General features: G+C 39.9%; 1 protein-coding gene across 1 annotated transcript in view; it reads left to right on the top strand.

The window, feature by feature from the left end:
* Nucleotides 1-18,191, top strand: part of LOC127799543 (ran-binding protein M homolog) — a 35,873-nt gene that overhangs the window by 11,629 nt on the left and 6,053 nt on the right. Inside the window, exon 6 of the mRNA XM_052333671.1 lies at nucleotides 1,614-1,776. Within this exon, the coding sequence (XP_052189631.1) occupies nucleotides 1,614-1,776 (163 nt within the window). The remainder of the gene's footprint in view (nucleotides 1-1,613; nucleotides 1,777-18,191) is intronic.

Raw genomic sequence — 18,191 nt, forward strand, 5'->3', positions numbered from 1 at the left:
TTTCGTAGAAATAGATGAATGATCAAGAGGAATACTCACATGTGATGATGTGTTCAAAATTTCTAGATTTCTCCACTCTCTCTCTGTCATCTTCTCTCCCTGTTTCATTGTCGTCTTCCCTCACTTCAAATTTCTTCATCATCTCTTTTTCTTCTTTGTATACGAATTTTCTTGCTTCCCTTGGTTCGTGTCAATTTGGTATGGGAGCCTTAGTTGCAAATTTTCTTTCATTACCTTTCATCAATATAAGCCAACTTAGAAATTTTGAGCAACAGTTACAGGATTGAAGACAGTCCTTTAGCTACATCCATCATGAAAGATCTTCACTGTCATGTCATGGGCCTAGCATATTCCCTTGTGCCGTGCCCTAGCACCTGGCAAGTGGTGGAGCCATCCTGTCATGTACCTAGGGCTAAGAAGAGTTGTACCAAGGCTGTTAGGCTTGGGGGGGGGGGGGGGGGTACCTTGGTAGTTATAACAAAATTGTTCTAGAAGATAGAGATGGCCAAGTCATTGTACGGAGGGAATCATTTGGTTGCTGCTGTAACCAATATATAAGGCCTGATTCAGCCTTATCCAAATCAACTAATTATCAATAGAAAATTCCAGATTTCTTCCAAACACTCTCTCTCTCTCTCTCACCCTCTGTTCTTCTATTTCTCCCTACAGTTCTTCTCAGTTTCTCCCTTAATTTCTTGCCCAATTCTCACCAAACCAGTGAGAATCCCTTGTCAGATTTAGATTCAGAGGTCTGACACATCCTTACTCCCTTGGCAACAACTGTACGACATGAAATATAAGACATGTTGATAGCAATGCACCTGAACCATAACCGAGATATCAGTAAATCTGCAGGATAATGGAGACCGCCCTCGAATACGGCTAGCCCTTGGCACTGGAGAGTCACGGCCTGTGGTAGTCTCTCTTAAACCAATTTTGCAATGCCGTTGTTGTGCAGCTGCCTCTTCCTTTTCCTAGGAGCACTTGGCGTGTTAGCACTTCCAGCCTGTCTCACCGTCTCCTACTTGACCACCAAAGACGCACAGCCATGTACTTGGCCTGACCCAATATCTATCAATGTGCACCTCTGAGTTGCCACCAAGCACCACTTTGATAGTCATGGGCCTAGCGTATTCCCTCACGTGGCCCCCCAACCCTGGGCAAATTAGGACTGGAGTCAACCTTACTCTTTGAGTGGCAAAGCATATGACATGAAATATAAAACATCTTGATAGCAATGCACTTGCAACCATAGCCAGTAAATCCCCAGGATAACGGATACCACCCTTGGCATGCAAATACACTAGGGAGTCATAATTCATGACAATTAGCAACAACCATACCAACACCCTTGCAATAGCTTGTTGTGAGAGCCATTGCTGGAGTCATTGAGGCCCATTAATTAGCTATGTTTAACTCTTCCTGTTATCATTTTTGAGCAAAGTTTTACCCAGATGCTGATTCGGAACTGTTTTTCTCATTTTTGTAATATCCTGTTAGAGATTTGATTTGTTAGTAATTTAACTATTCTTTTGGTTGACATAATAGTTTGCTACTTACTATTATGAGGATACAGTTAGGAACTTACTTTAGCCATTACTTTTGGTTGACAGATTAGTTCACTCCTACTTACTGCACTATGGCTATGAGGATACACTCAAATTATTTGACATGGCTAACAGAAGTTCTCTTCCTCCCATCTCATTGACTCAAGGAAATGGTTTCCCCAAGCAGGACGACATGTATGCATTAAACCAAAGGAAAACTCTTCGACAGGTATGATTTTTTTGGAGAACGCCTGTATTTAATATATAGAGACAGGTTGCTTTTGATAGTGTGGAGATAATGAAGGATTAAAGCTGATAAGCCGAGATTAAAGATAAGATAAGAAGATTTGAAGATTGGTTGCTGCATAGATAAAATACCGAATATTTAGGAGATAAGATAAAACTGATTTAGTTTATCTAGAGATAGCTAGTTTATATTTAAATTTATTAGATATGTTGTACATAGAATAGACTTCAACCTAAGGTAGAAGACTTGTATATTTATTTCCCTTTGTTTCGGTTAATTAAGTATTCGATTCCAGCTTTAGAATCAATTTCTTCATGGTATCAGAGCAAGAATTGTTTCTTTTTTCCTCCTAATTATCAACGCTGCTATCTGGTTCTCGGTATTGCAAAACCATCAGTGTTTAGACTACTAGCCACCAACATCTTTCTTTGACCCGTAGACACTAGAATCTCCTATCAAGATGGCTGGCGGAGGCAACAAGTCCACCGATGCAGGCAAGACCACCGAGATCATCCCCTATCCAAATACCAATGCTGCAACCACTGATAATAACAACATGTTCACAATTATCGGGCATAAGCTCAATGGTCAGAACTAACTTAAGTGGTCACAATCAGTGTTGATGTTTATCTGTGACAAGGGAAAAGATGACTACCTAACTAGCGCCGCAACCAAGCCAGGAGAAGAGGAGCCCGGTTACAGGGTTTGGAAGATAGAAAATAACATGGTGATGTCTTGGCTCATCAACTCAATGACCAATGAAATCGGTGAGAATTTTCTACTTTATAATTTTGCACAAGAGATTTGGGAGGCGGCTAAGGAAGCCTACTCACATGCTGAAAACACCTCAGAGTTATTTGAAATTGAGAGCATGTATGATGACCTTAGGCAAGGTGATTCCCATGTTACTCATTATTTTAACCCTCTCAACAAATATTGGCTTCAATTGGATAAGTGTGACACTATCCAATGGAAGTGTACAGAAGATGCAGCTACATACAAACAGATTGTAGAAAAGAAGAGGCTGTACAAATTTCTTATAGGTTTAAACAAGAATCTAGATGGAGTTCGTGGAAGAATCCTTGGAACAAAGCCTTTGCTAAACCTAAGAGAGGCTTTTGCTGAAGTCAAAAAGGGAGGAGAGTCGTATGAAAGTCATGCTCAAATCTACAAATCCAACTATGGAACAATCAGCCCTGGTCACCCACAGCAGCCAACAAGTTCCATTTAAACAAAAGAAGAATCGGCCATGGTGTGAGCATTGCCGAAAGAGCGGACACACTAAGGACACTTGCTAGGAAATTCATGCAAAGCCTCCTGACTAGAAGCCAGCCTATGAAAAAAGGAGTAGAGGGACACTAGCTTCAACAGAGGAAACTGCAGCAACCATAGCACCAAATCTGTTCAGTAAAGAACAAATGGAATGGCTCCAAAATATGTTTGAGAAAACCCAGATCTCTTAGCCTTCTAACCTGGCATCCGGCTCTATAGCTTTTAAAGGTAAATCTCTACATGTTTTGACTGCAAAAAGTGAATTTCCTGCTGTATGGATTGTTGATTCAGGGGCTTCAGATCATATGACTGGAGACATTGATCTACTAACTAATTTTCAACCTTGCAAGCAAGATTGGATGGTAAGGATAGCCGATGGTTCACAGTCAAAGGTTGCTAGAATAGGTTCAGTGGAAATTTATGGAAATCTGATATTAAAATCAGTTTTTTTAGTGCCAAGTTTAGATTGCAATTTAATATCAGTAAGCAAATTAACTGTTGACTGTGATTGTGCGGTTAAATTCTCACAAAATTTGTGTGAATTTCAAGACCGGAGTTCGGGGAAGACGATTGGCAGTGCTGAAACATGTTCCGGCCTCTGCATACTTAAAGGGACTCCTCATTCCAGCAGTAAACTTATTCAGTCCAGCAATTATTCCTTTTTTAAACCATTAGTTTGTTTATCTCATTCCAACAATAATAGTGCTATCATGTTATGGCACTATAGATTAGGCCATCCTAATTTTGTTTATCTTCGTAAAATGTTTCCCGCATTATTTGAGAATAAAGATTCCCATATTTTACAGTGTGAAATTTGTCAATTCTCTAAATATATACAAAACACTTATCCCAACCAACCCTATACTCCATCTTCACCTTTCTCCTTGATTCATAGTGATGTGTGGGGGCCTTCTAGGGTTAAAAACATTACTAGGGCACGTTGGTTCATATCTTTTATTGATGATCATACTCGACTCACATGGGTATTCCTTATGAAAGACAAATCTGAAGCTGGTACTATTTTCCAAACCTTTCATTCAATGGTGCAAAGGCAATTTCATACCAAAATTCAGATTCTGAGAACAGATAGTGGCAAAGAATACTTCAATACTATTCTTGGTCATTACCTATCCCAACAAGGTATTATACATCAAAGCTCATGTGTTGATACCCCTCAACAAAATGGGGTCGCTGAAAGAAAGAATCGACACCTATTAGAAGTAGCAAGATCGTTGTTCTTCTCTACTAATGTGCCCTTCTAAATTTTGGGGTGAGGTTGTCCTAACGGCTGCCTATCTAATCAATAGAATGCCCTCACGCATCCTAAAATATCAAACCCCTAGCCAACTTTTGATCGATCTCTTTCCTCACTCTCGGATTCTATCCCATGTTCCTCTCAAAGTTTTTGGTTGTTGTGCATTTGTTCATGTACATAACCATCTGAGAAGCAAGCTTGAGCCTCGGTCACTCAAATGCATTTTCCTTGGCTATTCTCCTCATCAAAAGGGCTATAAATGCTACTCTCCATTGCTTCAAAAATTCTTTATTTCCATGGATGTCACATTTTTTGAACATCAGCCATATTACCCCAAAACTAATATTCAGGGAGAGAATACTCAAGATTCCTCTTCAGAATATCAGTTTTGGGAAAATTCTACTGATAGCCACCAATATGAGCAGCCCCCTGAACCTACCTCTATCTCTTCTAACGACCATTCTGCTCCTCCTACCAAGGAACCTCCTAATTCTACCACTGAACTTCAAGTTTACTCTAGAAGACAGCCCCGATCTAAGGAGAATGAGGCCCCAACATGTTCTGGGACTGTCTAAGAGGCTGAACCGATTCTTCTGGCAGATGGAGGAAAGAAAATGACTGGTGAGAATACTAATATTGTATCTATTGATGATGAGAATTTACATTAGCCTATTGCCTTGAGAAAGGGTGTAAGATCATGTACACAACATCCCATACAAAACTATATCTCTTACAAGGGGGCTTTCACCAAAATTCAGTGGATTTGTTTCTAATTTGAACAAAGTGTAGGTTCCTAACAATGTTAAAAGAGGCGTTCAAACACCCTAGATGGAAAGAGGCTGCTCTTGAGGAAATCAGGGCTTTGGAAAAAAATGAGACATGGGATATCATTGACTTACCTCTCGGAAAAAGCCCAGTGGGCTGCAAATGGGTCTTTACAGTAAAATATAGGGAGGATGGAAAGATTGACAGATTCAAGGCCAGGTTAGTTGCAAAAGGTTTCACCCAATCCTATGGTATTGACTACCAAGAGACATTTGCCCCCGTGGCAAAGCTAAATACTATCAGGGTCCTGCTGTCCTTAGCAGACAAACTTGGATTGGCCTTTACATCAGTTAGATGTGAAGAATGCTTTTCTAAATGGAGATCTAGAAGAGGAAGTTTACATGGAAATCCCTCATGGATTTGAATCTCACCAAACAAGAAACAAGGTATGCAAGCTAAAGAGATCATTATATGGCTTAAACAATCCCCAAGAGCCTGGTTTGAGAGATTTACAAGGGCAGTTAAGAAGCATGATATAACCAATGCCAAACCGACCATACTCTATTTATCAAACACTTCTCAAAAGGTAAAATATCCATTCTTATTGTATATGTTGATGATATCATTGTTACAGGGGATGATATTATTGAAATCCAAAGCCTCAAAAAGATACTTGCAAGGGAATTTGAGATCAAAGATCTTGGGGGTCTAAGATATTTCCTAGGCATGGAAGTGGCTAGATCCAAAGAAGGAATTTCAGTCTCCCAAAGGAAGTATATTCTGGATCTTCTTGATGAAACAGAATGTTGGGTTGCAAACCAGCAGAGACTCCTATGGAATCTACGACAAAGCTTGATATTGGCAAAGAAAGTACTCCAGTTGACAAAGGAAGATACCAAAGACTAGTGGGAAAACTCATATACCTATTTCACACTAGACCTGATATTGGTTTCTCTGTAAGCATTGTAAGCCAATTTATGAATGACCCCAAAGAAGAGCACTTGGAAGTAGTTTATTGGATCCTAAGGTATTTGAAATTAACTCATGGCAAAGGATTAATGTTCAGAAAAACAGAAGACCGAGGAATCAAAGTCTTCAGTGACGCAGATTGGGCCGGATCAATCCTGGATAGAAGATCAACTTCTAGGGTATTGTTCATTTGTATGGGGAAACCTAGTTACTTGGCGCAACAAGAAGCAATCAGTTGTTTCCAGAAGTAGTGCAGAGGCTGAATTTAGAGCTTTGGCACACGAATTTTGTGAAGGAATATGGTTGAGAAGACTACTACAAGAATTACAAGTGAATATGATAGAGCCAGTACAAATGTTGTGTGATAACCAGTCGGCCATCAGTATTGCTAAAAATCCAGTTCATCACGACTGGACAAAACATGTGGAGATTGATAGACACTTTATCAAAGAAAAATTGGAAGAAGGAGTTTTCAAGCTAAACTATACTCCTACTAACAATCAAGTGGCGGATATTCTGACTAAAGCCTTACCAAGAAGAATATTTGACGAATTGAGCTGCAAGCTTGGCCTGAACAACATATTCAGCCCAGCTTGAGGGGGAGTGTGGAGATAATGAAGGATTAAAGCTGATAAGCCGAGATTAAAGATAAGATAAGAAGATTTGAAGATTGATTGCTGCATAGATAAAATACCGAATATTTAGGAGATAAAATAAAGCTGAGATTTAGTTTATCTAGAGATAGCTAGTTTATATTTAAATTTATCAGATATGTTGTACATAGAATAGACTTCAACCTAAGGTAGAAGACTTGTATATTTATTTCCCTTTGTTTCGGTTAATTAAGTATTCGATTCCAGCTTTAGAATCGATTTCTTTAGATAGATTATGCCCTAATGAATATACAAAATGACAACATGTGAACTAGCTGCTGCAAGGATGATTTCTAAGTCAGATATAAGTAATAAGCATAAAAGATAGAGCACGGTTGTATTTCCTATTGATAATACAAGATGTTGTCTACGGTGTTACCAGAAGTAACTTTAATCACTGTCATGATCCAAGGAACAATAAATGGGCAATATGGTAATAGGCTAATAATGGTTGTTAGGAGATATTTTAGCAATTGGTTAGGAGCACATGGGTGAGTTGTGTATGCTGTTAGGAGTTAGATATGCCTATATAAGGCTGTTGTAAACAGATGGAATTTTTTATGTTTTTGATAAATGAAAATCTGATTTCTCTCTTTAGAATTCTCTCCCAATCCCACTCTCGTTTCTCTCTCTGCTCTTACCCTCTAATTTCTTCCCTTCTCTGTTTCGATTTCCCTCTCCTTGTTCTATGTAATCCTCCCCATTTCTTGCTGCAATTTCCTCCCCTATCTGTCTAATTTCCCTCTCTGATCTCTCTCAATTCCTTATCAAAATCCTAGCTAAACCCTAGGTACATGACAATTGGTATCAGAGCCAACGATTCTTGGCTGTAGATCCAATTAATTCCAGTAATTGATTCTAATGGTTTTCGGCTAAGGATCTGGAAATTTTTTTTATCCGTGCGTAAGATTCGGATTGTGAAGGCGTGCGAAGGCGAAGCAGAGCCAGTGATCCTCGGCCATTGAATTGCGATTGAGGCTAGTCCAAATTCTTGAGCGATTGTTGATCAACATCAATTGCGGTCATATGCGGACAATTGGCTAACTTGGAGCCTTGGACGGTGATTGGGTTGAGAAGAAACGTCGTTAATTTCTGTGTGGGTGAAATTGTAAGAGGCGAAATTTCAAGATTGCAAGACCGATTGGGTGGTAGGAGGTGGACGAGCGGTTATGGGCTTTCGATTCCTCTTACCGATGATAATTGTTGTCAGGCGATTCCTCGCAAATAGATAGCGAACAGTGCAGGGGTTCAGTTGATCAATTTGGATTGAGTGAGAAGAAGGTGTCAATTCTGACGAGGAAGGATGGCGTGAAGTGGGAAGAGGTCTCGGTGAGTAGGAACTTGGCGATTGCACTGGATGATCGGTCTCGTGGGTGATCAAAGCTGGTTCGGCGGAAGTCTGGCAATTCTTGTTTGTCATTTGGAGGTGAAGTTGGTTAGGCGAGTTCTCCAACCAATTCTTGGTGGCTTTGATGGTGGCGGAATAAGTTTGGGTCTCGGCTAAGAAGTTAAGCAATTTTGGTATCTGATTTCAACAAAGCTCGTAGCAGTGGGGAGTGGATTTTTGAAGGCGAATTTGGATGGGTGATTCTTGGTTGTGAATTTCAGCGCTCCTTTATGGTAATTTCGATCTGACTTCATCAAGGTAGATCATAACAGAGTAGTAATTTCAGGCGATTTTGACGACTTCTAGAGATTGGTGAAGTCTGATTGGTTCCTTGTTATATTTGACCTATACTAAGCTAGATATTATGCAGGCTGTTAGTATGCTATCCAGATTCATGAGTAGCCCGAGCACATTGCATTATTCTATAGCGAAAAGGGTGCTGAGATATCTTAATGGAACCAAGAAACTTGGACTCAGGTATAATAAAGAATCAGAGTATTTTTTAAATGGATTCACTGACAATGACTGGGCAAGATCCTTGAAAGATAGAAAGAGTACTTCGGCTTTTGTGTTTCTCTTGGGAAGTAACATTATTTCGTGGAGTTCAAGGAAGCAACAAACGGTTACATTATCATCAGCAGAGGCCGAGTATACTGCAGCTACAGAAGTAGCTTGTGAAGCTGTTTGGTTGAGAAAGTTGCTTGCTGACCTGGGCCAGAAGCATGAGGTGCCTATGGTAATTTGTTGCAATAATATTTCTGCTATTTTTATGACAAAAAATCCTATTTTTCACGTCAGGACTAAGCATATTGAACTTAGACATCACTACATTCGAGATTTAGTATAGAAGGGTGAAATTCAACTGAAGTTTGTGAGTACAAATGAGCAGCCATCAGACATGCTCACCAAGGTAATCAGTTCAGAAAAGTTCGAGAAGTTCAAAGCCCAATTGAAAATCACAATTAAGAGGGGAATTTGTGAGATAATTTATGATTTTCAGCATATCAAGGAGCATCTAAAGTGGTTTCTAGAAGCATTTAAATACACAACATTTAAAGTATTAAGAAAGGCTTTATAGTTTTGTTTTCAATATAGCATTTATAGCATTAATTCTCTAGGAGTCTTTTTGTATTCCAAAGCTGCTGTAAATGCCTTGATTAGCCTTTATGGTTATTTGGCTCCATATAAAGAGAAAAGAAATGAGAAGCCATATCAGATTTAGTTAAAAAAAAAAAAAGTTGCAGCTCTGCAATATTATCCAGCATTTGTGGTTCTCTCAAAAGTTTTATTTTTAAAACCACTATACTTCTGCATGCACCAACAACCAAGGCATACTCCCTAGACCCCTGGGTGTGGCAAAGGTGGAAAACTTGTCTGATGAGGAACCAAGAGTACATGTAAGAGAATTAGCCTCTCATAATACTACTCACACACCAATGCTGAGGTTAGAGATACCTTTGTTCGGTGAACCCAAGCCTAGGTGGTGGATCCGCTAGTGTGAGCGCTTCTTCCAGTTTTATAATGTAGCTAAACACCAAAGGATTACCCTTGCCACAACCTATCTGAATGATATGGCTAATGTGTGGTTTCAAGGATGGTCCAGATCTGAAGGAATGGAAACAAAATGGATTGATTTTGTTGAGGAGTTGTGCAAGCGTTTTGGTGAGAGGAATATGGCTGACGTGATTGAGGAATTTAACAAACTTAAGCAAGAAGGATCGATTACTAACTATGAATTTTTTTTTGAAGAATTAGGTGCTTTAATGTGGAATGCCTAACCCTCCCTTATAGAGCAATACTTTGTATCTAGGTTTATCAGTGGCCTAAAGTATAGCTAAGATCCATGGTGAAGATGATGATACCGACTATGGTGAGACAGGTGGTAGAAAAGGCCAGGTTGCAAGAGTTTAACCTTGGAAGCCATCTTCAAAAGAAATAAGACTTTGCCAAGGCCAATACCTACTGTTAGCCATCCCACAAGAGGTAATTCCCGAGCCTTAGTGGTTGGACCAACCCCAATCATCTGGCTAACAAAAATACCACTATGGAGAACAGGAGGCTGATGGGATTATGTTACAAATGTGGGGATCGATATAGCCTTGGTCACCAGTGTAAGAGGCAGCTCTTAAACATGGAAGGGCAAATGAGGACAGAGTAGATGGCATAGAGGAAGAAGAGGAAGAGGAAAAAGGGGAAGCTGCAGAGACCACGCTTGAGGAAGAACAAGGGGATGAGGGTGGAGAGATCTCTTTCCACGCACTCAGAGGGGGTTCAGCTGGGAAGATAATCAAGGTGAGAGGACAGGTGGGTGTGAAGAAGCTGATGGTGTTGATTGATAGTGGCAATACTCACAACTTCTTGAATGAAGCTACTGCCACCAAACTGAAGTGTAGAATGACAACCACCACGCCCTTATCAGTGACAATGGCTAATGGAAATAAAATGCGCAGCCACTACAAATGTGTGGACTTTAAATGGGTGATGCAAGGGCAATAATTCTAGGTTGATCTGAGAATTTTGGAGTTGGGGGGTTGTGACATTGTTGTAGGAGTTGATTGGATGCGTATAGTCAATCCTTTAACATTTGACTTCAACAAGTTGGAAGTCGTTATGGAGATGGGAGGTAGGAAGTTGACACTGGTGGGCAGTTTGGAGCAAGGGGAGTGCAAAATGATCAATGGAAAGAAGTTATAGAAGTTGATATAGAGTAAAGGGGGGAAAATTGCACAATTGTATTCAATACAAGCCATGGAATGGGGAGGAATAGAAGTGGAAATGGAAGGGAAGAAGCATCAAACAGCTAGCAGCCCTACCACCCTTCAGCTTTCCACTGAGGTACAAACTTCAAATAGCTTACACTTACTTTTAACAAAATTTAAGGACCTATTTGTTGAACCCAATTCACTACCACCCCAAAGACCACTGGACCATTCTATACACCTCAAGCCTAACTCTACTCCCATGAACATTAGAGCCTACAGATACTCCCCAATTCAAAAAGCAAAAATAGAAAAACTAGTCTCAAACATGTTATCCACCTCTATCATTCAACCTAGCCAAAGCTCGTTTGCCTTGAAAAAAAAAAAAGGATGGGACGTAGAAATTTTGTGTTGACTACCGTCAACTCATCTCCAACACCATAAAAAACAAATTGCTTATACCCCTCATCGATGATCTGCTAGATGAGTTGTCTGGAGCCAAAATCTTCTCCAAATTGGACCTAAGGCCTGGATATCACCAAAACCAGATGGAACCCTTTGATATACCAAAGACAACTTTTCGTACACACCAAGGGCTATAAAAATTTGTTGTCATGTCCTTCAGGCTCACCCACGCCTTAGCTACTTTCCAAGCATTGATGAACTGAATTTTGAACCCTTACTTGATGAAATTCATATTAGTTTTATTTGATGACATCCTCATCTATAGTCCCAATTGTGAATAACATCTAATTCACCTCAGAACTACCTTTGAGGTTCTTAAATCTAACCAATTGTATGTCAAGCTATCAAAGTGTACTTTTGCTGAGAAGGAGGTGGAATATTTGGGCCACATAATCTCTGGAGAGGAGTTAAAACCGACCCTAGTAAGGTTCGCATCAATGGTGGAGTGGCCTAGACCAATTACGGTGAAAGAACTAAGGGGTTTCTTGGGGCTAACCAGGTATTACAGAAAGTTTGTACAGCACTATGGGATCATCAATAGACCCTTGAGCTACTCAAGAAGGACAACTTCAACTAGAACCCTCAAGCCAAGGCAACCTTCTTAGCACTAAAGAGGGTTATGACACAAGCACCAGTACTAGCACTACCAAGGCTTTTCTAAGCCTTTTGTGGTGGAGACTGACGCTTGTGATAGTGGAATAGGGGCAGTTCTCATGTAAGAAGGTAGGCCCCTAGCTTATATTAGCCAGGTTTTGCCTCCAAGGCACCTCGGGCTAAGTTATGATAAGGAGTTGCTTGCAGTGTTGGGGGCGGTGGAGAAATGGAGGCACTACCTAGAGAGGAATCCTTTTATAATCAAAATAGATCATGAGAGTTTACAATTCCTATCTCAGCAAAGGCTACATACTTGCAGAGGAAGGGGGTTTTGAAGTTAATAGGGCTGGACTACACTATTCTCTACCCAAAGGGAAAGGAAAATGTGGTGGCTGATGCCCTATCAAGGAGGGAAGAGAAGGGTAATTGCTAATCCATAATTGCTTTGGTACTAGAATGGGTTAAGGAGCTAACTGGGAGCTATGAACAAATTGAGTGACTGAAACACCTCATAGCCTAACTTACTATGCATTCTATAGGGAGGCCAAGGTACACACTCTCCAGTGGTTTGGTTAGATTCAATGGAAGGTTGGTGGTGGGAGATGATAAAGCATTGAAGGAAAGGATCCCGACGACACTGCATTGCTCCCCATTGGATGGTCATTTAGGAATAAGGGCTACATATCATAAGGTGAGACAATTGTTTTTTTTGGCTTGGGCAGAAGAAGGAAGTGGTGGAGTTTGTGCTATCTTGTACAACCTACCATCGTTGTAAACATGAGTAGGTGGCCTATTCAGGTCTACTGCAACCATTAGCTATACTTGAATAGGCTTGGGAGGGAGTTTCTATGGATTTTATAGGTCTACCTAAATTCGAAGGCAAGGATGTTGAAGAAATTGAATAAAGGAATGGAATCACTTAATTCATTCACAGCATAGGGAGAATATATACAATCGTATATTAGACTCTCATCATTGGTAGAAGTCTATTTACTTTACAATAGATTTTAGGCTTATTTAAAATACAAACTATCTAGCTCTAAATTTTAGGAATTCAACTAACAACTAGATAAGATAAATAGACTTATCTTCTTCTAAGAATTCTGATCCTTATCCGACATTGCATAGCTGCTTTTAATCCCATTATCATATTTCAAAACCTGCCTAATATCTCGCCTAACAGCTTCTGATCCTTCTTGATTTCCATACTCCCCCTCAAGATGGGTTGAAGATGTTATTCAAGCCAAGCTTGTAATTCAATTCATCGAATATTCTTCTAGATAGAGCTTTAGTGAGTACATCGGCCACTTGGTTACTAGTAGGGGTATAGATTAGCTTGAATACTCCTCCTTCCAGTTTTTCCTTGATAAAGTGTCTATCAATCTCCACATGTTTAGTCTGATCATGATGAACCGGATTTTTAGCAATGCTGATAGCCGATTAGTTGTCACATAATACTAGTACTGGTTCTGTTGTGTTTATTTGCAGCTAGTGAACTAAAATGCGGCCTAGGCGCTAGGTGGCCGCTGGCCGTTGCGATTATGGCCAAATCGGCCACCTTAAGCGCCGACCCGGCTAAACAGTACCGGGTGGCGCCTAGGCGGACACCTAGCTGCGTGAACCACCTGGCCGATTATGGCCTAATCGGCCGCCTGGGTCGCGTGAATCGATTTAGCATAAATTTATTAAGGTTTTGTTTCCCCTTACCCGTTACCCCTTCTCTCTCGTCGATTTCCCCTTCTCTCTCTCGCGCACCGCCACCGACAATCTATTGCAGAGTCGCCGTTGCATCTCTCATGCTCGCATGTCGCCACTGTCTCGATCTCTTGCAGTTGCAGAGTCGCCACCGCCACCGTTTCTTGCAGTTGCAGAGTCGCCGTCGCCATCGTTTCTTGCAGTTGCAGAGTCGCCATCGCCACCGTCTCGTGCTTGCACACCGCCATGCTCTGGTTGTCTCTTGCAGCTTCATCTTCCTCACTCACCCCTTCGCCTCATTCAGTAAGCAGTAAGCAAGCAGTAGCAACGCTTGCTTATTAATTTAGTATTAAGCAAGCAGCAGCAACATCAACTTACCCTCTGCCTCATTTGCCTCTTTTGTTTTTTTGTTATTTAATTTATTATTTGATTATTTGTTATTCAAATATTTATTAATTATTATTATTAATGTTTTAAAAAATTTAATATTTGTTGCTTTTGTCTTATTGAAGTTTGAACCTAGAACTGATCTATAACAATTGTTTTCTCATGTTTAATTCTATATTTCACTTGTCATTCCATTATTGTTATATTATCGGTTTATGTTGCATTATTGATGCTTTTCAACTTTGATTTAATTGAAAATAACATCAAATTATATTACAAAGTTAAAAAATAAAAAAAAAATAGCAGTTTTCCTAGGCCCCTGCCTAGGTGCCCTAAGCGCTAGGCCCCAGCCTGGCTCCTGACTAGCGCCTAGCGCCTTTTAGAACACTGTTTGCAGCTCTTGAAGTAATCTTTTTAGCCATATTCCTTCACAAAATCCATGAGCCATAGCTCTAAATTCGGCCTTTGCACTGCTTCTAGATACAACTGATTGCTTCTTGCTGCGCCAAGTCACTAGATTTCCCCATACAAATGAACAATATCCTGAAGTTGACATTCTATCTAAAATTGAACTTGCCCAATCAGCATCTGTATAGACTTTGACCCCTCGATTTGCTATTTTTTTTAATATTAATCCCTTGCCTGGAGTTGATTTTAAGTACCTTAAGATGCGATAAATTGCTTCCCAGTGCTCTTCCTTGGGATCATTCATGAATTGACTTACAATACTCGTCGAAAACCCTATATCTGGCCTTGTATGTGATAGGTATATAAGCTTTCCCACTAACCTTTGATACGTTCCTTTGTCAACTAGATTACTCTTTTTGCTAATGTCCAATTTTGCCGTAGATTCCATAGGCGTCTCTGCTGGTTTACAACCCAACATTCCTATTTCCTTAAGGAGATCCAGGATATACTTCCTTTGTGTGACTAAAATTCCCTCTTTGGACCTTGCAACTTCCATGCCTAAGAAGTATCTTAGACTTCCTAGGTCTTTGATCTCATTGATCTCAAATTCCCTTACAAGTACTTCTTTAAGGCTTTTGATTTCAATAATATCATCCCATGTGACAATAATATTATCCACATATACAATAAAGATAGTTAGTTTACCTTTCAAGGACCGTTTGATGAATAAAGTATGGTCAACTTGGCATTGATTATATCCATACTTATTGACTGCCCTTGTAAACCTCTCAAACCAGGCTCTTGGGGATTGTTTAAGCTCATAGAGAGATCTCGTTAGCTTGCAAACCTTGTTCTTTGTAAGTTTAGTCTCAAATCCATGGGGAATCTCCATGTAAACTTCCTCTTCTAGATCTCCATTTAAGAAATCATTCTTCACATCTAACTGATGTAGAGGCCAATCCAAATTTGCTGCTAGGGACAATAGAACTCTTATGGTATTTAATTTTGCCACAGGAGCAAATGTTTCTTAGTAGTCAATACCATAAGGTGAAGCCCTTTGCCACTAACCGGGTCTTGAATCTGTCAATCTCTCCATCCTCCCTATATTTTATTGTGAAAATCCATTTGCAGTTCACAGGGTTTTTTCCGGGAGGCAAATCAGTGATATCCCATGTTTCATTCGTTTTCAAAGCCTTGATTTCTTCAAGAACAGCCTCCTTCCATCTAGGGTGTTGAAGAGCCTCTTGAATATTATTAGGAACCTGCATTTTGTCCACATTTGAAACAAACATACTGAATTTTGGTGAGAGACCCTTGTATGAGATATAATTTTGTATAGGATGTTTTGTGCATGTTCTCACACCCTTCCTCAAGGCAATAGGCCAATGTATATCCTCATCATCAATAGACATAGTATCAGTATTCTCACCAGCTGTATTTCTTCCTCTTTCTACTGATGATTTTGGTTCAGCCTCTTGAACAGTCCCTGGGCATGTTTGAGCCTCATTTTCCTTAGGTTTGGACTGTCTTCTAGAATAAACCTGCAGTTCTGTGATAGTAGGAGCAAGAATAGGAGCAGAAAATCCTTGGTCTCCTCAAGTTGTTGGCTGTCAATAAAATCCCAAAACTAATATTCTAAGGAAGTATCTTGAGTATTCTCCCCCTGAATATCAGTTTTGTGATAATAGGGCTGATTCTCAATAAATGTGACATCCATGGAAGTAAAGAATTTTTTCAGTTCAGGAGAGTAGCATTTATATCCTTTTTTATGAGAAGACTAGCCTAAGAAGATGCATTTGTGAGACTGAGGCTCAAGCTTGCTTCTAAGATGATTGTGTACATGAACAAATGCACAACAACCAAAAATTCTTAGAGGAAGATGTGAAAGGATCCGAGTATGAGGAAATGAGGTAAGAAGAAGTTGACTAGGAGTTTGATGCTTTAGGATGCGTGAGGGAATTCTATTTATTAGATAGGTGGCCGTTAGAATAGCCTCACCCCAAAATTGTGGAGGAACATTAGTAGAGAACAATAGGGATCTCGCAACTTCCAATAAGTGTCGGTTCTTTCGTTCTGCAACCCCATTTTGTTGGGGCGTATCAACACATGTGCTTTGATGTATAATGCCTTGTTGGGAAAGATAATGACCAAGAATAGAATTGAAGTATTCTTTGCCATTATCTGTTCTCAAGATCTGAATTTTTGCATTGAATTGTCTTTGCACTATTGAATGAAAGGTTTGAAAGATAGAACCAACTTCAGATTTTTCTTTCATAAGGAATACCCATGTTAATCGAGTATGGTCATCAATAAAGGATATGAACCAACGAGCTCCAGTAATATTTCTAACCCTAGAAGGCCCCCACACATCACTATGTATCAAGGAGAAAATGGAGTATAGACTTGACTAGGATAGGTGTTCCGTATATGTTTAGAGAATTGACAGATTTCACATTACAACAAATGAGGATCTTTATTCTTAAACAATGAGGGAAACAATTTCTGAAGGTAAACAAAATTAGGATGACCTAATCTATAGTGCCATCACATGATAGCACTATTATTGGAATGAACATTAGACAGATAAACATATGGTTTAAAGGAATCACAGTTGCTGGATTGAACAAGTTTACTGCTAGAAGGAGAAGTCCTTTTGAGGATGTAGAGGCCCGAACATGCTTCAGCATTGCTAATCGTCCTCCTCGAACTCCGGTCCTAAAATTCACACAAATTTTGTGAGAATTTAACCACACAATTACAATCAGTAGATGATTTGCTCACTGATATTAAGTTGCAGTCTAAATTTGGCAACCAAGAGAACAAAATTCAGGGTCAATGTTATGAAATTGCTACTGTTCCAATTCCAACCACCTTTGACAATGAACCATCACAAATTCTTACCACCCAATCTTGCTTGCAGGGTTGAACATTAGTTAATAACTTAGTCTCTCCAGTCATGTGGTCAAAAGCCCCTGAATCAATAACCCATGCAGTAGAAAACTCACTTTTAGCAGTTAAAACATGAGATCATTTACCTTTAAGGGCTATAGAGTCGGAGGCCAAGTTAGAGGGTTGAGAAAACTGGGTTTTTCCAAACATATTTTGGAGCTATTCCATATGTTATTTACTGAACAGATTTGGTGCTAAGGCTGCTACAGTTTCCTCTGCTGAAGCTAGTGCCCCCTTACTCTTTTTTTCATAGGCTGGCTTCCAGTCAGGAGGTTTTCCATGAATTTTCCAGCAAGTGTCTTTAGTGTGTCCAGTCTTCTAGCAATGCTCACACCATGGCTGATCCTTTTTTTGTTTAAATTGAGTTTGCTGGTTGCTGCAGGTGACCAGGGCCGATTGTTCCAGGGTTGGACTAGTAGACTTGAGCATGACTTTCATACGGCTCTCCTTCCTTCGAACTTCAGCATAAGCCTCTCTAAGGTTTGGCAAGGGCTTTGTTCCAAGGATTCTTCCATGTACTCCATCTAGGTTCTTGTTTAAACCTATAAGAAATTTGTACTGCCTCTTCTTTTCTACAATCTGTTTGTATGTAGATGCATCTTCTCTACACTTCCATTGGATAGTATCACACTTATCCAATTAAAGCCAATATTTGTTTAGGGAGTTAAAATAATGTGTAACATGAGTCACCTTGCCTAAGGTCATCTAACATGCTGTCAATTTCAAATAACTCTGAGGTATTTTCAGCATGTGAGTAGGTTTCCTTAGCAGCCTCCCAAATCTCTTGTGCGGAATTATAAAGCAGAAAATTCTCACCGATTCCGTTGGTCATTGAGTTGATGAGCCAAGACATCACTATGTTATTTTCTGCCTTCCAAACTCTGTACCCTGATTCCTCT

Source organism: Diospyros lotus, chromosome 4, assembly GCF_014633365.1.
Source record: "Diospyros lotus cultivar Yz01 chromosome 4, ASM1463336v1, whole genome shotgun sequence".
NCBI classification, from domain to species: Eukaryota; Viridiplantae; Streptophyta; class Magnoliopsida; order Ericales; family Ebenaceae; genus Diospyros; species Diospyros lotus.